The 22,613-nt window shown below is 37.3% G+C and overlaps 1 protein-coding gene across 4 annotated transcripts in view; it reads left to right on the top strand.

Annotated features, from left to right (window-relative positions):
- LOC148944251 (GDP-fucose transporter 1-like) overlaps nucleotides 1-22,613 on the top strand; it is a 157,815-nt gene that overhangs the window by 71,456 nt on the left and 63,746 nt on the right. For 2 of the 4 annotated variants that reach the window (XM_089100373.1, XM_089100374.1), the window contains exon 7: nucleotides 3,921-7,458. The exons of 1 other annotated variant lie outside the window; for it this stretch is intronic. In XM_089100373.1, coding sequence (XP_088956499.1) covers nucleotides 3,921-5,387 — 1,467 coding nt within the window. In that variant the 3' untranslated portion in view covers nucleotides 5,388-7,458. Of the gene's footprint in view, nucleotides 1-3,920; nucleotides 7,459-22,613 lie in introns of those variants that run through there. One more of the 4 variants, XM_089100372.1, reaches the window with a different exon arrangement.

The following is a 22,613-nucleotide window of genomic DNA, read 5'->3' as shown; positions in this document are numbered from 1 at the left end:
GCTCTTGAAAAGTATTGCTTGGTGTTGGCGCATTCAAAAAGCTGTAAAGTAAAGTTGTATGTGAAAAGGATGGGTACTTCAACTTGGAAAATGGGTTTAGGGTTGACATTAAAAAAAGAACTTGTTCTGAAATGCCTTTTAAAAGTATTGCTTGGTGTTGGGTCATTCAAAAAGCTGTAAAGTAAAGTTGTGGGTGAAAAGGATGGGAACTTCAACTTGTAAAATGGGTTTAGGAAGGACATTAAGAAAATAAATTGTTCAGAAATGCCCTTTGAAAAGTATTGCTTGGTGTTGGGGCATTCAAAAACCTGTAAAGTAGTTGTGGGTGAAATGGATGAATGCTTCAACTTGTAAAATGGGTTTAGGAAGGACATCAAGAAAAGAAGTTTCTCTGAAATGTCTTCTTAAAAGTATTGCTTGGTGTTGGAGCATTCAAAAGGCTGTGAAGTAAAGTTGTGGGTGAAAAGGATGGGTACTTCAACTTGTAAAATGGGATTTAGGATGGACATTAAGAAAATAACTTGTTCTGAAAAGATATAATAAAGCCTAAGAAAGTATTAAAAACTGGTAGCTCAGGGGACCCTTTGGGGGCCGGGGGTCTTCCTTCGGGGTTGGGGCATGGGGATCGGTGCCCTGTGGGTCGGGGTAGAGGACCTCACGACACTGTTCAAATACAACTTGTTTACTATAACGACCACAGAGTTTCACCCTCAAATCCACTTCTAAAACCTTTTCTAAAATCATCTTTTAAAATGTCTCTAACTGTTCTCGCCGAAATAATTCCCTAAAATGTCTAAAACGGTTTCACCCAAATAATCCCTAAACGTAATTTCAGCGAGTTCCTTTTGTTTTTGGCATCCCTGAGCTGTCATAATTGAAATTACTAAGAATCCCTTTCCCGCGTAAATCACTTCATCGCTAACATAAAAACATTCGCCCGTACACAATTTTCTTGTTAGAACTCCAAAGACGTTAATAGACATTCGCTTGGAAACAATTCTCTTTGGTAACAACTAATTAATTCCCCTTTCGTGAATCAATAATTCTCTTTGGAAACAACAAATTAATTCCCCTTTCGTGTCAAATCAATAATTCCCCTTAGAAACAACAAATTAATTCCCATTTCGTGTCAAATCAATCAACCATGACATCATCTGTCACGTGTGATCTAAACTTTGCCCCGGAAACAATTCTACTGGTCGAACTCCATAGATATTAATTAACTTGACCTCATCTGTCAGACATTAATAAACATCCCGGAAACAATTCTGACAGGTGATGTCAAGATTGAATGATTATGCAATCATTCTCCATCAAAGTGAGAAAAATACTGTTTTTCCATTCTCACTGACAAAAACCATAAAACAGACATGAATTGCTGTTGACATCCATGAAAAACATCAAATAAATTGACCAACACTCATAACCGTCCAAAAAACAACCATAAATGTGAGAAAATTCATGTTTTTTCAAGTGAGAAAAATCTGTTTTTTCATTCTCAGTGAGGAAACCATAAACCACGTGGTACGTCCCGGAGTATAAGATAGCTTCCTACTCAGATCCAGCATAGACCTTATTTCGCTCCGAAGTGTGAATTAAGGTAACGCAACAGTTATTTATATAATATATTGTCTGTTTAAAGGCCCAAAAAACGAAAATATGCAGTTACAGTTACTATAATTGATGATTGTTTGGAACCAACGCCTGAACTATCAAACGTGATAAGATGTGAAATTCGACAACCTGGACCATCAATTGTGACAACACCAATACGGACAGCTATAGCAAAGGCCATTGTTAAATTCTCTGAAGTAATCAAAATCCAAAAACGTGTCAAAAATGAAAATGAAGAGCAAAGACACGGGCGGTTAGAAAATATGCGAAAACGACAATTAAAGCGTGTTAAAAATGAAAATAGAGAGCAAAGACACATGCGGTTAGAAAATATACGACATCAAATAAGTCAGGGGGTCAAAAATGAAAATGAAGCGCAGCAAGTCAGTGGAAATCCACCTGGAGAGCGAGAATTAAAACGTTTCAAGATTGAAAATGATAGCGAGGATGATTGGGTTTAGTATTTGGACATGGATAAGGTCACCAATGCCTACCATACCTTTGTTAAAAAACATAGGTTTGGCAATATGTATTTCTTAATGGCGAAACATAAGCCGAGGTGTAACGAAGAAATCAAATTGAAAATGATAGCGATGATGATTGGGTTTTTGATTTTGACATAGATAAGGTCATTAATACCTACCATACCTTTGAAAATCAAAAATATGGACTGGATAAATCGTTGGAAGAAAACAAAGTTTTAAAGGTCCAATAAGAAAAAGGAATTTTACAAAGGCACTACTTCTAATTTAAGTTCCATTTGGACGTCATGACATCAAGAAAAGGCTCAAATTGTCTGCGTTTATAAGAGAAGCGACAGTGAGCGACGACTGCGATACGTATTTCATAATGACGAAAGATATAAAATGATAGGGATGATGATTGAGTTTTGGATTTTGACATGGATAAGGTCATCAATACCTACCTTACTTTTGAAAATAAAAAATTTGGACTGGATAAATCGTTGGAAAAAAATAAGTTTTGTACCACCACCTGAACAATCAAAAGAAACAAACGCTTCGGCGATTCCTCTTTCAAAATGACAAAAGATAAGCCATGGCAAAAGAACGAGTTTTTGTCCCACCACCTGAATAATTAAAAGAAACCAAGGTGGTCGTCAATGCCTTTCATACCTTTTAAAATAAAAAACCTGGACTAGATAAACCGCTGGAAGAAAAAGAAGTTTTTGTTCTACCACCTGAATAATTAAAAGAAACAAAGGTTTGGCGATATGTCTTTCATAATGACAAAAGACAAGCCGAGGCAAAAGTTAAAGGTCCAATAAAAAATGTAATTTTACAAAGGCACCACTTCTAATTTAAAGTCCATTTCGGCGTCATGTCGTCAAGAAAAGGCTCAAATTGTCTTGCGTTTAGAAGACAAGTGACAGTAAGAATCTATATATAGAAGCCTACCTTGTGCCGGGACCCGGCGACAAAGCCGCCGGGCTCCCAGTACTAAATGTATATATATATATATATATATATATATATATATATATATATATATATATATATATATATATATATATATATATATATATATATATATATATATATATATATATATATATATATATATATATATATATATATATATATATATATATATATGACGCGCGCGCGCGCGCGCGCGCGCGCGCGCGCGCGCGCGCGCGCGCGCGCGCGCGCGCGCGCGCGCGCGCGCGCGCGCGCGCGCGCGCGCGCGCGCGCGCGCGCGCGCGCGCGCGCGCGCGCGCGCGCGCGCGCGCGCGCGCGCGCGCGCGCGCGCGCGCGCGCGCGCGCGCGCGCGCGCGCGCGCGCGCGCGCGCGCGCGCGCGCGCGCGCGCGCGCGCGCGCGCGCGCGCGCGCGCGCGCGCGCGCGAAAAAAAAAAAAAAAAAAAAAAAAAAAAAAAAAAAAAACGCGCGCGCGCGCGCGCGCGCGCGCGCGCGCGCGCGCGCGCGCGCGCGCGCGCGCGCAGAAAAATATATATATAAAATATATATATACGTGTGCTCAGGGGTCGTCAAAAATCGGAGAAAAGTTTTTTTTTCCATAATATGAGGTTTAACAGTTAATTCCAGGATTCAAGTTTTATCGTTTTCTAAACGAAAAGATACTAGTTTCTTTCGATTTCTTTCGGTTACTAGTTTTGAATCTTTTTATCAATTCCTTTTCTTGGTACTGAAATTTTTTAGTAAAACTCAGTGTGTGATAAAGCTACATACCAAATACAATCCAGTGATATATTTTCTTGCAGCACTATTTTGTTTGACTGTACCTGAACGTGTGTTTTATTCCTTTTTGTGATTTAATTCTATTTAAAGGAACAAAATATGCGTGGCTCAGAGGATAGTGCTCTTTCAAATGGGTTGGTACCTTCTGGAACTTCAGTTGATAATAACAACGATGCCAAGAAGGCCAAAGCTGACAAAGGTCAAAATAATGTAACACCATCCCGTGTTCTGCACCTGAGGAATATACCAACCGAAGCCAGTGAAGCTGAAATTATTCACCTCGGAATGCCTTTTGGCAAAGTCACAAATGCACTTGTTCTCAAAGGAAAGAACCAGGCTTTCTTGGAAATGGCTGAAGAGTCCGCTGCTGTTGCTATGGTTAGTTATTTTACAACTTGTTCTGCACAATTACGACGTAGAACCGTATATGTCCAGTTCTCCAATCACAGGGAGTTGAAAACGGACCAAACTCACTCAAACTCGAATGCTTCTGCACAAGCAGCAATCCAAGCAGCACTAGGTCTTAATGGTCAGACTGTTGATACTCAAGGTGGCCCTAATACTGTCCTTCGTGTCATCGTCGAGAACAAGGTTTACCTGGTGACCTTGGGTGTTCTCTATCAGATCTTTTCACGAGTTGGACAAGTACTGAAGATTGTAATATTTACCAAGAATAATATATTTCAAGCGCTTATTCAATATCCAGATGTAGTAATGGCACAAGCAGCTAAAATGAATCTGGATGGACAGAATATCTACAATGGCTGTTGTACACTGCGGATAGAATATTCAAAACGGGGTACTCTTAACGTCAAATTTAACAACGATAAATCTCGTGATTATACTAACCCCTCTAAACCATCTGGTAAACCTGGTTTAGATGTATCTTTCTCTTGGGGACTCCAACTTCCTGGTGCTGCTGCTTTGAACACTGCAGCCCTTCGTCTGCCGGGACAAACTGGTGCTGGCTGCGTTCTACTTGTTTCCAATCTCAGTGAGGAGACAGTTACTCCATATGCCATCTTTACACTTTTCGGGGTTTATGGTGACGTACAACGTGTGAAGATATTGTTTAACAAGAAGGATACTGCACTTATTCAAATGAGTGAACCTCAGCAAGCTTACCTAGCTCAAACTTATTTGGACAAAGTTAAACTATTTGGAAAACAAATACGGGTGATGCCGTCTAAGCATCAAGGAGTTCGAATGCCCAAAAAGGGACAACCTGATGCTGGATTGACCAAAGATTATTCTCCCTCTCCTCTTCATCGTTTTAAGAAACCAGGCAGTAAAAACTATCAGAATATTTATGCCCCATCGGCAACACTTCACCTCTCAAATATTCCACTGACAGTCGGCGAAGAAGAAATTAAAGCAGCATTTGCTGAAGCGAGTTTCGCCGTACAAGCCTTCAAATTCTTTCCGAAAGATCATAAGATGGCTCTCATTCAGTTAGACTCAGTTGATGAGGCGATCGTAGCCTTGATTAAAATGCACAATTTCCAGTTGAGTGATGCCAGTCATCTTCGTGTTTCCTTTTCTAAATCAACGATTTAATTCTACTCCTGAAACAAATTTTGTGTAGTTGTCGCGTTTGGTGACGATAAAAAAAAGGAACAATGAAAGAGTCAAACAAAGTGGTGAAAATATTTGGCAGAAAAAATAATGAAATTTGAATCAGTGCGTCTCTTGAACTCCATTTCGTCTGAGATGAAACTATATTTTCGCCTTTTTTCATTGTTTTTGTGTACCTTTAGATGTTTTCAGAGGAAGGTATTTTTGATTACCTGTATTTAGATTTAGTTATGTATATAGTTTTTTAATGAAGTAATTTTTTGTTTCAGTTCTTAATTATTGATTTTATTTAAGCAACCTGATTTCTTAACTATAGTCAATGAGAATCGGCAGTCCTATGCAAGGTCGCATACAAGGGGAGATAAACCGAACATATTTTCAAGATCTGGACCCAACCCAGGGTATAAAAAGAATATTGCTGTGATATTTGTCTTACGTATTTTAAAATTGTTATTAGTTTTTAGGAGTCCAAGAAAAATCCAAATTACGAACAAAATGAAAAAGCTCTTGTTAAGTAGGTCTAGTGGCCACTTGATAGAATGATCGGCGGAAAGGTCTTGTTTTCTCGACTTGATCTTTTTAAGCTTAAGGTGGCACTTGTGAATCCAATTGATCTTATCTTTTAGTAGGAAACCAACCCGGTAAAATATGTAATGTATAAGCAAAATACATCCTGGGTTTATATGATCACGGCTTTGTTAAAGCCCCGATCACCCCCCAAAAATGGTCTTATTGAGGCACGTATTTTCATGCTTAATATTACGGTCTTAGAGCAAGAGGGGAGGCAAGGATTGTTGCCTCCGCTCTCATTTGCTCTCACATGACCGCTCTCATTTGCTCTAGCATTGGAGCTACAAGTATATCTAAAAAAAAGTTAAATTATCCTAGCATATTCAAACTGTTTTATCCCGCTTTTCCAAACCCTTGTTAGGACATGAATTATTGGATTATAAATATAAGATTAATTTTACAATGTATTTCTCCAAATCTTGACGAAAACAGGAATAAAATTGATGAGAAAAAACTATGTCATTTTTATCTATTTATTAATACCGAAATACGGTAAACTTTATCAAGCATGTCATAAAAGCGAAATATAGTCAAAAAATTGTTTCGGTTTATTTCAGAATGTTGCTTACTGTTACAATGGCCGAGCAATTATCAGAACCAAAATTAAAGTGTATTTCTGACTATTTATCGAAAACGATGCACTATTGTGCTTCTGTGAGTTCTAGTACGTCTGTGTCCGTAAACCTCCAGAGGTGTATTCAAGTCCTTAAATATAGAGGTGGCTATGGTTAGAAGCAAAAATATTTGCTACAGGTTAGAGGTTTTGTGACACAATTTAACAAACTAAATAAAAAATAGAGCTATTTTATCTTTCTATTTTTGAAATTACCTGGAAAGGAATGGTTTTGTAAAAGATTTGGTACTTTGTTTTTGCGATATTGTGAAATTATGAACATATGAGATAAGCCTTTTAGTCTGGACACAAGGATGTGTCTGGATTGGCTCTTGAAGGAGACTTCTGAATTCCAAACCTTTGGAAATGTTCTATTTTACATGCTGTTTCTCTTTTGACTATAGTCGAGTTCATGTAAATCAACCTCTATATTTTCTATCTTCTCTTATTATCTACTTTTGTCTAGTTTATTAACATGGAGCTGACTAAGTCATATCCATTCAGTATGTTCAACAAAATATATCTATAAAATAAGATTTTAGTTACTTGTAAGATTAAAGTGTTTTACTGTGTTTTGCTAATACATCTATATTTAAAACAAAAATATTAGGTTGTAATGATTTTATCACCAGTATTTTAGTATATTCAGAATTAAAGCTGTAGTAAAGTAAATTTAAGTTGTTGTAAAGTAAGTTTATAGTTACCACCCAGCTATTACCAGCTGGTATAACGTAGGTTTTGGTTGGTACGTTATTACACCCCTTGTAGGGGGTGTAATTACGGTCCTAAGGTGATTAAATCTTGGTAGCGTGTCCCTAGAATTTGGTCCTACTAATTACCTTGAGCGTACCGACTGGGCATTACTCGAGAAGCTTATATAAGGTTGTAGAGAGGTTGGTTATAATATAATACTTTTATTTAGGCCATAAAATTATATATATATATATATATATATATATATATATATATATATATATATATATATATATATATGCATGCCATGAGGAGTCCTGGTCCTAGGTAATCAACAATTATAAGCAGTCTACGATAAAGTACTATACAATAAAATACTTGAACACTTGCAATATTCCAACAGTATTTCAAGGTATTTCTAAAAATCAAACGGACAGAGGTTACCCCGGAAAATAGTTTAGTGTCCCTCGTTCCCCAAAATCTCATTTTATATATCAAGTTTCAACCGAATTAATCCGGCCAATTTACGTACTTATCCAGGAAAGTGGTTATTGAGCAATTTCCTTTCAAGCCCACACACCCCGGTAAGTGTACTTTTATATTAATCACAAGTTTTATTTCCAAACTTTGCATCTTGTAATTTTTTGCGTTACAAATGTTTTATTTCATATTAAATTATTTCTGCTTAATTAGAGGGCTATCATATATATATATATATATATATATATATATATATATATATATATATATATATATATATATATATATATACATAAATATTTAATATGATGATGATGATGATGATTCATTTATAACCCGATTACAATGGAAAAATAGTGGAGTAGTGAAGAAAAGAAAGAAACAAAAATTCACTACAAAAATGACAAATAAATAACAAATAAACAAAAATGACAAATAAATAAAAATATCAAACAGCACTAAGCAACGGAATTAGGCGATGATGAGGGCCCAGCCTTAAGCACGCACAGAACTAATTACGTGTTGATGATGGTGCAGAGCACGCATAATATCAGTAGCACCAAAACGATCGATTATTTTTCAAATAATCGATCGCAAATACAGAAGAAACTTGCAGTACCGGAAATAATAAATGCGGATTAGATTCAGATCGCTTTCTCGAAACAGAGGGTAAAGTCCAGACACAAAAAGTGTAGCATGATCACAAAAGTCGAGTAAAATTTCGTGAGACCGTGCCTATTATAACGACCACGATTTGCAACTATCTTAGCATAACCCATTTTTAATTTATCTTTAATATCAGATACAGTTTTTCGCCGCAGAGCTGAAACTGAATTACATACCGAAATCCCAAGCCACCTGAGACTAGAAACGCGGGGAATAACAAAAGACAGCAGTTTAAATCACCCGTACCAAATATATCATTAAACGACAAATATTCACATTTGGCAATAGGCTTTAGAACTTTTACACTTAGGGGAGGGGGAAGGAGAAGATATTAAAAAAAAAAAAAAACTTCGTCCCTAGACAAGACCGCCTCCATGGACTTTGTTGTACAATTAAATACCGAATTATGAAGATTTTTTATTTTGGTGCTCGGGGGGGGGGGGGGTGTGGATACCTTGAGTCATGAATTAAGCACAGGAAATAAAATTTGAAGAAATAAAATTTGGGGGAATGAAATTTGTAGAATTAGGACTATTAGGGAATAGTAGCCAAACTCCTGTTGGTGGCAAATTTCTGTTCGTTTTAAGCTTGACTTGAACATTCAGTTTAATTTTCACTCGTTTAAAGAAAAATTTACTCATTTATATCAGTATCCATGATCTTTATGTTTGATATGATGATTTATTTTAGTTTATGTTTGTTTTTGGTTTCATTTATTCTTTGATAGTAATTTTGATAGTCCTTTACTTTAATTTCTCTTCGTTTTGCGTTTCATTTATTTTAATTGCAATTTCTGGTCGTTTTGAGTTAGATTTGTTATAGGGCTTTATATATGCTGGTCTTAAGTTTAATATGCGTCTTGCGTACTTTTTTTGAAAACCTTTTTATTCAGAATTAAAAAAAAAAAAAATCTCTGTTTGTTTTTTTATTGCCGAAGTTTTGTAACTGGTTAATATAATGAATATTTCTGCAGTTTTTCTCGTCTTTGGCTTAAGAATTAAAATATCCGATTATAATTTATTAGCTCAAATTAGTGTCTTGGGTTTATTTCAATATCCCTCTCAACATTCCCTGAAAGTTTCAGCTTAGTAACCTTAGCCATTCGTGAAATGTTGCTGAAAAGCCCTTTTGACAACCTGGATGCACGATATTGACAAGCAGGATGCAGTTAAACTGTTTTTTATTAATTTCAATAGTTCTAGTTTTAATAGCAGAAGTTGCTTATCGTTTGCAGTCACAGTTAATATCGCAGTAGTTGTAGCGATACTAATAGTAGTAGCCAAAGTCGCAGGTAGTAGCAGTGGCAGTCATAAGTTGTCGCATTTGTAGTTACAAGTTGTCGCACTCGAAGCCTAAAGTAGTCGCAGTGACAAGTAGTTACAGTCGCAAGTAGCTGTAGTAGCAGTCGAGTTGCATTCGTATTCGCAGTCTTAAGTAGTCACGGTCACAAGTAGTCGCAACAATTTGTTTACAAATAAACAAATAAACTTTTGATAACCTGTATGCACATTGCGTCTTTTGATTTAGTTTCACATCCCCCTGAACATTGCCTGATTTTATACCTTAATAACCCCAGCATTTTCTGACAAACCCATGATCAAACATCCCCCCCCCTTTCCCAATGGTAAATCCTTTATGTAAACAATGGGCACATCGCATAATTTACAACCCTCTCCCTGGTGCTTTGATGATTTTTGTTGGTTTGTGTTGCTTTTTTGTATTTATTTCTCACCAAATTTGTGTTTATTTTGTTTTTTGTTTATTTCTCACCAACACCTCATTCACAATGCCAAATAATACCGATAATAAAAAATAAAAATAATTCAGCAGCGTTTTGTATGTAGCTTAGGGCGTCATTACGGGGAGCTGGGACGCAATTACGCAGTAGCGATTACTATCAAACGGTTTGTGGTAACGAACTGTACGTAAGGAACAACTCGGCCCAATAGTAACCGAAGTTCTAAAAATCGGAATTTTGATAACAATAGATAAATCGAAAAAATTGGCTTTTTATTATTCTAATTATATTAGATTCATTAAGTTTAATGATACCTATCAAAAGTGAGGAGCCTGAGAAAATTTACTTGACTTTCGGAAAATGTGGGAAACACCCTCAAAAAGTCAAGGAATCTTAATAAAAATCGTACCGTAAGATTCAGTGTATCAGAAAACCCTACTGTAGGGCTTTCATGCTCCCGTCTGCAGAAATGTGGAATTTTGTATTTTTTGCCAGGAGAAAGATCACGGATGCGTGTTAATTTGTTTTTGCTAAGTTACCAAAAAAATTGGAGGGCAACTAGCCCCTCTCCCATGTGCCTTTTCTCCCAAGGTCTCCTATCAAAATTTTTTGAGATAGCAATTTTGTTCAGCATAGTAGGAATGTTCAAATGTTCAAAAACTATGTCTTTGAGGAAGACATTTCCACGAATTTTCCACAGAGGGAAAGGTATTCCAGCTTGATCTGAAAAATGAACAGAAATTAAATTGAAAAAAAGTATTTTTTTCAAATGAAACTACGCTAAGTATAATTTTTGAAGCGTAATCGTCCACAAGAAAGTTTTGGGGGGAATTTTCAACGAGCATGTGTGTGTGTGCGGGGGGGATTTCCTGGACAGGAGTATTTTACACGGGGAAACTTTCTACGGAGGAATTTTCCGTGGGGGTTTTTCCGTGGAAGGGGAGGTGTATTTCAAAGCATTATTTGAAAAACTATCAGAAATTACAGTAAAAAAAAACTAGTTTTCCAACTGAACGTAAGGAGCAACATTATAAGTTAAAACGAACAGAAATTATTCCGTATACGTGAGGGGCTGCCATCTCCTCAATGCCCAGTTCTTTACGCTAAAGTTTAACTTTTTGTTATGATTGTTTTAAGAACGACTCGTGAAACACAAGGGCCTCTTACTTCGAATTAGAAGCTTTTTTTAGAAGTGATAAAAAGAAAATTTCGTGTGAAGATCGAGGGATCTAGGAGAGGACAACCCCCCTAATAGACAGAATAGTTTCTGTACGTTTTAAGTTTTAATTTTACTCCTTACTTTTAGTTGAAGAAAACCTATTCTTTATAATTTAATATTTGGAAAGAGCGTTGGATGGTAAACCGAATGATATGTTTATGTTTCAGCTAGTGAACAATTGAAATTTCGACAAATTTACCGCCACAACCTTAAAAACCTCGATTACAGTTAAATCTTAAACCCTGTAAAATTCTTAACTCATCAGATCTTACCTTAAGTTTAGGATATTTCAATGTAATTTAGAAACTGTGAGCGAAACGAGAAACAAATTTTGAGCTTCTTGTCAGCGCTAGCTCAAACTTTCATAGGCCAATTGAGTGTTGAGTCAAACAGGAGTTGAATAGAATACATGTTTAGTTAAATGAGGATTGAGTTGCATGGCCGTTGAGTTAAATGGGGTTGAGTTACGTTGGGGTTGAGTACAATGAGGGTTGAGTTGCATGGGGGTAGAAGAGTTCGGTGGGGATTGAGTTGAATGGGGTTGAATTACGTGTGGCTTTAGTTAAAGGGGGGTCGAGTCGAACGAGGGACAGTTAAGTACAGTTATTGGACAGTTAAGGTCCTTCCGGTAGCAAATATATGAGTATCTCGCAAATTTCTTTATTTGCCAAATGTAAGTTACCTGAATTGAAATAACGAAGTGGCTTCTCCTGTCACTTATAAAATGATGGTAAATTTTGAGTATTATAATTATCCTTAGGTCTATTAAATACTATTCTCCGTATAGTTAAAGGGAAAATATAACGAGAATCGTGCACTTCTGGCAAAAAGCACCAAAATTTGTAGAGATATAGATTAAAGCACGGAGAATCCAATGGTGGTGGGAAGCATGTCGAACAGACGCTCTAAAGCACCTATAGGAGCACCCGAAGCGCTATAAAAAGCGCAAGTTTACCTATCTCTCAACAGACGCATCAAAACTTCTGACAATACGTTTTAAAATATGGAGATTCCAATGTTGGGTAAATAAAAAGCAAAAGATTGCTCTGAAGTGCGCAATACAGTGCTAAAAAAGCGCGCAAATCGCAAAATGGAAGCGCCTATTCCAAAAACTTGGTGAATACACTAATAGAATGGAGTAATCCTTTCGAAAGTATGTATGACAGTCTCCTTTCCATCGATTCCGGAAGAGTACCCCATTGTCTTGCCATCAGTAGTTACCACAGCCTGGAAATTGTTGGCAAATCCCAGTATAATACTTTTGTGGAAGAGCGTTTTGTAAAGCGTACAAAGCCTATTCATTCACCGATACGCCAAAACAAGATGCCATTATTTTCAATTCCCATTCCATCATCGATACCAAAGTCGAAATCGATCCTTCAGATGGCCAAGTCAGATTCGGCCATATTTGCCAGACTCCATATTGGCTGCAACACCAGCGGCGCTGACTTGGAAGAGTTTTTCAAACACGAAAACCAGCATTTCCCTCCTTGAATCTCTGATTAGGGTAGTCTGAAATCCAGCACGAGGTCTGATATTGTAACTCTGCTCATAATTTATTCTTCTGAAGTTGTGACCGAGAAACCTCACGCCGATTCGAAGGTTTTTAATGGTGCTTTCCTAGTACACCTTGTAAAGCCAAAAAGCAAGACGTTTGTTACCGAAGAAATCTACCAATACCTTCGTAACCAGTTCACAAGTGAAACACAGCGAATTGACGTCGCTTTTGACGTTTATAAGTCTGACAGCTTGAAAATTTCTATACGATAAAAGCCCGGCAAGGCCATGTATCGGACAAAGGTTAAAGAAAGAACGCCAATTCCATTTGACGTATTTTAAGAAACTAATGTTTTGTAAATTTTTCTGTTTTTGCGCTTGAAGCATTAAGACATGCCAGGACCGAATTCTGGCTTACAGATTAAATTTTTTTCAACGCCACTTGACTCTCGATATTTCAAACCGTGTTTCTACCAAATTAGAACTTTCTTGTAACAAGCAGATGAGTTTTGCGCTTTTAACGCACTTTTCAGTGATTGCAAAGATGCTATAAAGCGATCGCTCGACTTTCTACCTGTTATTATTGGGCTCCCCATACTTTGTACTACATTACCACCTTTTCCGGGGTTTCTTCAAACTTTCCATCAGTTTTGCGCGCTTTTAAGCGCAAATTTGCGCATAGACGAGCTGCTGCTTGTAATCTTCGGATTTATAGTACTCTAAACTATGTTTTTGCCTGTTTTGGTATTAAATGGGATAGACGCTCCTATTTTACGCTTTACGTGCTTTTTTAACGCTCTATTGCGTGCTTCAGAACGATCCTTTATTTTTTTTTTTATATAGCTACCATTTGAATCGCCATATCTTAAAATGTATATTCAGAGGTTTTGATGTTTCTGTAGAGATGCCGGTAAATTTGCGCATTTTTTAGTGCTTCGGGCGCTCGTAAAAGTTCTTTAGAGCACCCGTTCGACGTGCTTCCCGTCACCATTAGATTCCCCGCGTTTTAATCTATATTTCCGCCAATTTTGGTGCTTTTTGTCCGAAGGGCACGATTCTTTGCCAGAGTGGCAACACTAGTAGTAGCGTAATATTTGTAGGCATGAATATATAATGAGTCGGAGGCTATAGGCTTGAGATTTTCTGTGCAGGATTTCGACTCTTGTTGATAGAAGAACATCGCCAAGTACTGAAAACCACGTTGTGACCAAGATGGGCCCATGATTGCACAAAGTCTGTGGTCATCTGTAGGTCTCGGGGACTTCTTGCTTTCCGGTTCTAAGCCAGCGTAAGCGTTTCGGTGTAGACTTGAGGAGATATTTTGGTCCCAGTCCTGCACTGGTATCCGGGACCATCGCTTTTTCCGAGGCCAAAAAATTTCAATGATTTAAAAAATATGAAAATTGGAACTTAGAATGTTACAACGGTAAAAAACAACTATCGTATCGACATTTTGACTGCCGAATTCAGACGATTCGAATCGGACCTATTAGAAGAATCAGAAGCTCATTGATAGAAAAGCTTTTGCGACGGTATTGTCCTTGTATGGTATGCCAGATAAATACATTAAAGTGATAAGGGCTATGTACGAGAACAACACTGCTGGGATTAAGGTAGGAAATGTGGTTTGTAGATTGTTTTGTATTAAATCAAGATTTGGTGAGGGTTTTGCTTTATCCTTCTGCGCATAAACTCTCTTGGTGAACTTTGTATTATGAAATACAGAAAGTGTATCCAGAGACCTTGGAATCAATTGGGGAAGAAAAACTTTTCTGGATTTTAATTATACAGGTAATCAGTATATTTTCGATGAACATGCGTTTAAAGTAAATAGGCTCTCAGATGTTTAATAAGCTCGTGGTACAAAAATTTGCATGATAAGTAGTGTTAAGACGCATAGGGCGTTAAAGACAGGAATAAATTAAAATGAAAAGGTTACGTTGGGTAACGAAAAGATTGGTCATGTGGACAGCTTAACTTACCTTGTTAGTATTATTAGTAAAGACGGTGGGAGTGGTGAAGATGTTAAAAGTAGAATAGCCAAGGCTCAGGGTGTTTTTTTTTTTGTTCTTTTTTTTTCACAGTTGAAAAATTTTGAAGAATAGGAAGATAAGTTTGCAAACCGAGATTAGAATATTGGAAGCTACAGTGATGACAGTGGTCAAATATGGTTCTGGAGAATGGGCGCTCCGAACAGCAGATGCAGATTTGCTAGATGTTTTCCAGAGAATTTGCCTACGGATTGTTCTGGGTTCCCGGCTGACTGACCGCATTTCAAACAGAAGGCTGTACGAAGAATGTTGTTCTATCCCGCTTTCTAGGGCTATAATGATAGAAAGGTTGAGATGGCTTGGGCAAGTTCTGCGAATGAATGATGACAGATGGCCGAAGATTGTCCTTTTTTGCCAACCGTCAAGGGCTAAACGGAAAGCAATTCGTCAGCCGTTGGGGTGGGAGGATGTCATAAAGAAATATTTAAGGGAATTGGGAACTTCCTGGGAGGGTGTAAAGAGGGAAGCTGTGAATAGATTGAGATTGAGGATGAGTTTGCGTAGCTGTGTTGGTCTCAGGCGGCTTGGTACTGCGGTGAGCGGTTAGTAGTAGTAGTAGTATAGTTAGCCTTGGCCACAGTTTATAGAATTATCCAGTAAGTTTATCGCGGATCATTTCTGGTCTTTATTCTCGGTGCGAACAAAAAGCTCCCCCCACTTATTTCTGCATTAGCGGGTTAGTGGGTTTTCGTCAATCAATGAGAAATGGTTACGAAGTGCATTGTTCGCAATTGCGAAAGCAGAAAAAAAATTGGTGAGCAAGCCAAGTGGTTTGCAAGTGTCCCATCTCACATGTATGACTTAATCTATATACGAATTATGACTTAATCTATTATTTACATACAGTGGATTCATCTGATTGGACTATTTAGTATTTTATAAAAAAGGGGTGGGGGGTTGATGAAATTTGTGAAAATAAGGATTTTTTTCTTCTTCTAATAACTGGTGGAATGGGTGTGATGGTTTCAGGGGTAGATCCAGGATTTTCTTAGGGGGGCGCAAGATAGGTTGATCCGACAAACTTACGTTAGGAGCAAGTTCAATTAATGCTAACTTGCGTCAATTAGGTACATTACGCTACTCTAGACTACTATAGGGGGGGCACCCCTCGCGCCCCTCCCCCCTCTGGATCCGCCACTGGATGGTTTATCATTTTTTTTCACGTCATGATGTTTATTTTCTACGTTATTTATTTTCTAGATAAGACTAGTTTCGATTTCAATCAATATTTTCGTATGGAATGGGCAGACCTTTCCTGAACTTTAAACAATAAACACCTCTGTTTGAAAATCTCTGCACTTTGTGAATTTAGATAGCGATAAGGGTTCCTGATTGAGACCAATTTTAGGACTTGGATTCTAATTATTGGTTGCTGTGGTAAAAGTTGCCACAATAGCCCTATTCAATAAAATACAAACGTCTGTTAAGAAGTGTTTTTCGTAAAATTCTTAGGGAACTTTCAGAAAATTTTATTTCTACTGATCTTAAGTTTAATATGGCCTTTACTTTTCTTTAAAAAAAACTTTCTTTTTCGTAAAGTTTTCGTAGAATATATATATATATATATATATATATATATATATATATATATATATATATATATATATATATATATATATATATATATATATATATATATATATATATATATATATATATATATATATATATATATATATATATATACATATATATATACATATATACATACTATATATATATATATATATATATATATATATCATATATATATATATATATATATATATATATAAATATATATATGATATATATATATATATATATATATATATATATATATATATATATATATATATATATATATATATATATATATATATATATATATATATATATATATATATATATATATATATATATATATATATATATATATATATTTATATCGGCGCGTACAAACAGCTCCTCTCATTTGATCTGCCATCAGCGGTCCAATTACCCTGGAACACGTATTTTGGCAGAAACTTTCTCAAAATGCCTTTGAAACCAACTTGAGACTTCGAAACCTATTTTTAATTCCTAAAAACATCTAATAATAACATTACACTACTAACTACCGATTTTCATGTATGTATTGGAATAAATTAATTTAAAATTAGTTTCTTCAAAATTAGTGTTCCAACGTTGAAGCCAAGTTTCGCGTCCAAGAGAAATCTGACTTGTCTACTCGTGAAAAGATCTGATGCCGCTTATGTTTATATCTGCAAAAACGTTCTCTGGAGCACTCGCACCTCGGTCCGGGTTTTTATAATGGGTGAGATAGGGAATGATCATACTGCTAATTCTATAAACTGTGGTCTTGGCTAAGTTCAAATCAGGAAAACTTCGGTTTTTAGCTGAATCCAATTTTGCATGCAAGCTAAAAATTACTTGTGAACGGATTTGGAGTCTATTCCAAAAATTAATGTCAGCTCAGTCACGGCGTTTACAGATTATCACTGTCAATGGACCTTAGAGGTCGCATTTGGTAGCGCTTACTTCTTCATAGTCCCAATGTAAATCACCTAAATTGAAATAAGAAAATGTCCCCTCTTGTCGCTTATCAGCGATGGAAAATTTTCGATAAAATTTATGGCTCTTCGTTCAGTCTTTCCCTTGCAATATCGAGAATGTTATCACAAAGAAGACAAATGAAAGAAACATTTTAGTACTTATGAGAATTCTCAGAAGACAATAACAGAAAAATGTCGTGCAAGAAAGGAATCTCATTCTAAATGATGAGATACTAAATATTTTGAGCTCTTGTGTATGAGCTACACAGGGCTGCCCAGCCAGCATTACAAGTCAATGTATGACAGGGGGACAAATTTGAAACATATAACTGTAGGCCCTATATGTTTTATATATTTCGAAAATTCGCAGCAAAACAAATTGGCTTAAGCATTTGTTTTAAACAAAATTAAGCATTCTAATCTTTGAATAGATTAGAATGGTGTGCGTGTAACTGAACCCCCGTATAACTGAACCCCTGTAACTGAACCCCCGTGTAACTGAACCACGGTTTAACTGAACCACCGTATACATGAACCACCGTATAACTGAACCCCCATGCAAGTGAACCCCCCGTATAACCAAACCCCCGTGCAACTGAACCTCCGTGCAACTGAACCCTCATGCTACTGAACCCTCATGCAACTGAACCCTCGTGCAACTCAACCCCATTTGACTAAACCCCCATGTTACTGAACCCCGTGCAACTGAACCCCCATATAATCGAACCCCCGTGCAACTGAACCCTCGTGCAACTCAACCACCGTTCTTACACTGGGTAAAACACAATAGGGCTGTGAACCATAGTTATTTAACTATGGTATAGTTATTTAACCTTTAAACTGTTTTAAATAAAATAGCCATCCCAAAATTTATATCGGATGTATTTGGGGGAAAAATGGGTGGGGTGGAAGCCCTCTGATCATTTTTAACTCTGAAAAAGGGCACTGGAAATTTTGATTTTCAAGCGAATGAGCCCCCCCCCCCCCCAAAGTTCATACAAATTTTTTTCTATAAAAACCTTATGTGTTAGCAATGAGCAACTAGCTTAACTTACAGCCCTTGCCCCAGATGCTGCTGGTGGGGTCGTTAACTCCAAAGGCATGGTTATTTGATCTTCAGATTATTTTGAACAAAATGTTTATTTTTGTTTTGATCGGATGTATTTGGGGGGGGGGTGTCGGTTAAGAGGGAAAGGATGATTGTCCTGTGATTACCTTTGATTCTTCAAAATTGAACTTGAACTTTCAATTTCCAATCGAATGAGCCTTTTTCAAAGTTTTTACCAATAACATACAGATTGCTGATACAGGTGTATCAGCAATTTTTTTGGAACAGCTTGGTGTATCAAGATGAAACTTCTGGGGCATCTAACTACTACTACTGCTATTAATACTGCTACTACTACTACTGTCAGATGTCTCCCAAGAATGGTAGCTGAGAGTTCGGTATTATCCCTCTCTTTCATCACTTTTCGCTCATCAGTTGTATTCTGTTTAACACACAGTAACATGGTTACATGGTTACACACAGTTACAGTTACATGGGGGTTCAGTTACACGGGGGTTTAGTTAAATGGGGTTGAGGTGCACGAGGGTTCAGTTAAAGGGGGTTCAGTTGCATGAGGGTTCAGTAGCTCGAGGGTTCAGTTGCACGGGGGGTTCATTTGCACGGGGATTCAGTTACATGGGGGTTCAGTTACACGGGGGTTCAGTTACAATGGAACCGATTAGAATCCTAGCTCAACAAGACAAACACCAGAAGCAATAAAACGGGTTAATCTCTCATCAAACTTCAAAATTTTTTGCGAGGAAGCTTTGCTTATTCAAAACTCTTTCGGGGGCACTTTTAGATTCTTGATTAACATGCCTGACACTCTAGGCAGGTGTGCCTTTATGATGGAACCGGCAAATGTGGGCTAGATTGGGACCCCATGTGAAAATGAAAAAAATATTGTTGGTATGTGTGTAGCGCATGGTTACCGCTAGTGAAACAGGCTAACCGTTCACGGCTTTAGGCATCCGTGAATAAGTTCTAAGGCGAGAGAGGAATTTAAGACAGTTTTTGGAGGCTCCCACCTGCCCAGAGTCTCAAGCAAGTGATCCAAAACTTGAAAAAGTTGAAATTTTTCTCAGACTGCTGGACTGAGCTGAGGCAATGAATAGATACTATTTGAAAAGTGATTGGAGACGGTTGGCATCCGTGAACAAGTGCTAAATTGAAAGAGGAATTTGGGACAATATTTGGGGGCGCTCACTCGCCCAGAGTCTCCGGCAAGTCGCCCAGAGTCTCCGGCAAGGGAAAAATATAAGTGTTTTTACTTTTATAACTTTAATAAATCAAATAATATTAACGTTTTGATTACTAAATATCAGTAGGCTATATGTATATTAAACTGACAATCCACCTTCATTTGTATTTTTTCAGTAAAGTGTAAATTTTGTTCTGGCCTTGAGAAGGTATAGGGGTTTTGCACCCAACTTATGTTAATTTCTGCTCGTTTTGAGTTTGACTCGGTTATTTATTGTAATTTCTGTTCGTTTTGGGTTTTATTTATATATCGATGCTGATTTATGGTATTTTCACGCTTGGTAGATTATTTGATTTTAATTTTGCTCTTTTTTTGTTTAATGGTTCTTAACTTTTCTTTGAAAAACTTATTTTGTGGAAAAAGTTTTTTTAATTAATTTCTGTTCGTTTTATATTGACATAGTCTTTTCAGGGAAAAGCAAAATAATACTTTAAATCTTTTCGTTTTGTAAGACTTTATAGTTTGGCCTGCTATTTGTATGCTAGAGAAAAATTTTCAGCAATTTTTAACAAGATACACACTTTTAGAAATCTGGACACAAATAGTACTGTTTAATTTAGTTTCTTACCTCCTCTAGTTGTCCTGAAATGGAAAACTTGATACCATTCGCAAAAAAATCTGTTTACTTTCTTTGATAGCTTGGATACACTTACGCTATTTCGATTTGGTTAAATTTTAAGATTAGAAGTAGCCCCGAAAGTTTGAACATAATAGCCTCATTCGTTCTTGGGATACTGCTGGGATGCCTTATTGGGCATCCAATCACTTTCGACTATTAAAAAGGGCATCAGCCCTTTCTATTTTGAATCGAATGAGCTCTTTTCGCAGTTCCCACGACAGCTCCTTCGATACGAAGTGCCCTGGTCTAAACAACAACAACAACAAAAAATAATACATTATACCCACATCGATCTTTACTATAAAAATGTCAAGCCTTCCAATCACTTTCAACTATTAAAAAGGGCACTAGGCCTTTCGATTTCCAATCGAATGGGCACTTTTGGAAACGACAACACTGTCTATTAACACCTTAAATGCCCCCAGGGCATAAATTACAACCCTTACCCTAAGGTTATTCTCAAAGACCTAATTTCCAGAACTTTCTACTACGTTGAACAAAATGACTATCGGAAAATTTTGATTGGATGTGTTTGGAGGAATGGTGGGCGTGAGAGGGAGGTTAGTTACGCTCTAATCACTTTCGACTATTTCCAATCACTACATAATTTCCAGAACTTTCAACTATGTTGAACACAGTGGCTATCTCTAAACTTTGATTAAGTGATTTTGGGGAAATGGTGGACGTAAGAGTGGGTTTAATTACTCTCCACTCACTTTCGACTTTTAAAAAGGGCAATTTCAATTTCCAATCAATGAGCCCTTTTGAAATTTCTATAACAACTTTTGATATAAACTTTAATGCCCCCAGGGCACAATCCTTGCACTGAGGGGTCTGAGGGGGTTATTATCCTAAAAGACCTAATTTCCAAAACTTTCAACTACGTTGAACAAAATAGATATCTCAAAACTTTAATTCGATGTGTTTGGGAAAATGGTGGGCATGAGAGGGGCGTTAGTCGCTATCCAATCACTTTCAACTATTACAAGTATACAAGTTTATTACAAGTTTAATCAACTATAACAAGAATTTCAATTAAAACTTAATATGCCCCCAGGGCATAACTTACAACCCTTGCCCTGAGTGCTCTGGGGGGAGGGGTTTTCATCCTTAAAGACCTAATTTCCAAAACTTTCAACTACGCTGAACAAAATGGCTATCTCAAAATTTTTATTGGATAGGTTAGGGGGAATGATGGGCGTGGGGGGGGGGGGGGTTAGTTGTCACCCAATCACTTTCGACTATTAAAAAGGGCACTACCCCCTTGAATTTCCAATCGAATGAGCCTGTTTTGAAGTTTCTACGACAACGCCTTCTATAAAAACCTTATATGCCCCCAGGGCTTAACTTAAAACCCTTGCCCTGAGGGCTCTGGGGGGGTGTCATCCTCAAAAACATATTTTCTATCTGGAAATCAACTACGCTCCACAAAATGGCTATCTCAAAATTTTGATTGCATGTGTTTGGATAAATGATGGGCGTAGGGAGGGGGGGGGGCTAGTTGCCCTCCAATCACTTTTGACTTTTGAAAAGGGCACTAGCCCTTTGAATTTCCAATCGAATGAGCATTTTTTGAAGTTTCTACGACAACGCCTTCTATAAAAACCTTATATGCCCCCCAGGGCATAACTTAAAACCCTTGCCCTGATGGTTGTGGTGGAGTGTTCACCTCAAAAACATATTTTCTATGTGGAAATCAACTACGCTGAACAAAATGGCTATCTCAAAATTTTGATTGGATGTGCTGTGGGGAATGATGGGGGGGGGGGGGGGCTAGTTGCCCTGAAATCACTTTCCACTATTAAAAAGGGCACTAGCCCTTTGAATTTCCAATCGAATGAGCCTGTTTTGAAGTTTCTACGACAACGCTTTCTATGAAAACCTCACATGCCCCCAGGACATAACTTAAAACCCTTGCCCTGAGGGTTGTGGGGGAGTGTCCTCCTCAAAAACATATTTTCTATCTGGAAATCAACTACGCTGAACAAAATGGCTATCCCAAAATTTTGATTGGATGTATTTGGAGGAATGATGGTCGGGGGGGGGGCTAATTGCCCTCCAATCACTTTCGACTATTAAAAAGGGTACTAGCCCATTAAATTTCAAATCTAATGAGCCAGGTTTGAAGTTTCTATGACAACACCTTCTATAAAAACCTTATATGCCCCCAGAGCATAACTTAAAACCCTTGCCCTGAGGGTTGTGGGGGGATTGTCCTC

The sequence above is a fragment of the Artemia sp. Qi Xiang Cuo genome, chromosome 14 (genome assembly GCF_049724085.1).
Source record: "Artemia sp. Qi Xiang Cuo chromosome 14, ASM4972408v1, whole genome shotgun sequence".
In the NCBI taxonomy this organism is placed as follows: Eukaryota; Metazoa; Arthropoda; class Branchiopoda; order Anostraca; family Artemiidae; genus Artemia; species Artemia sp. Qi Xiang Cuo.
Note: the sequence above shows the minus strand (reverse complement) of the source record. Positions and strands in the feature narration are given on the sequence as shown.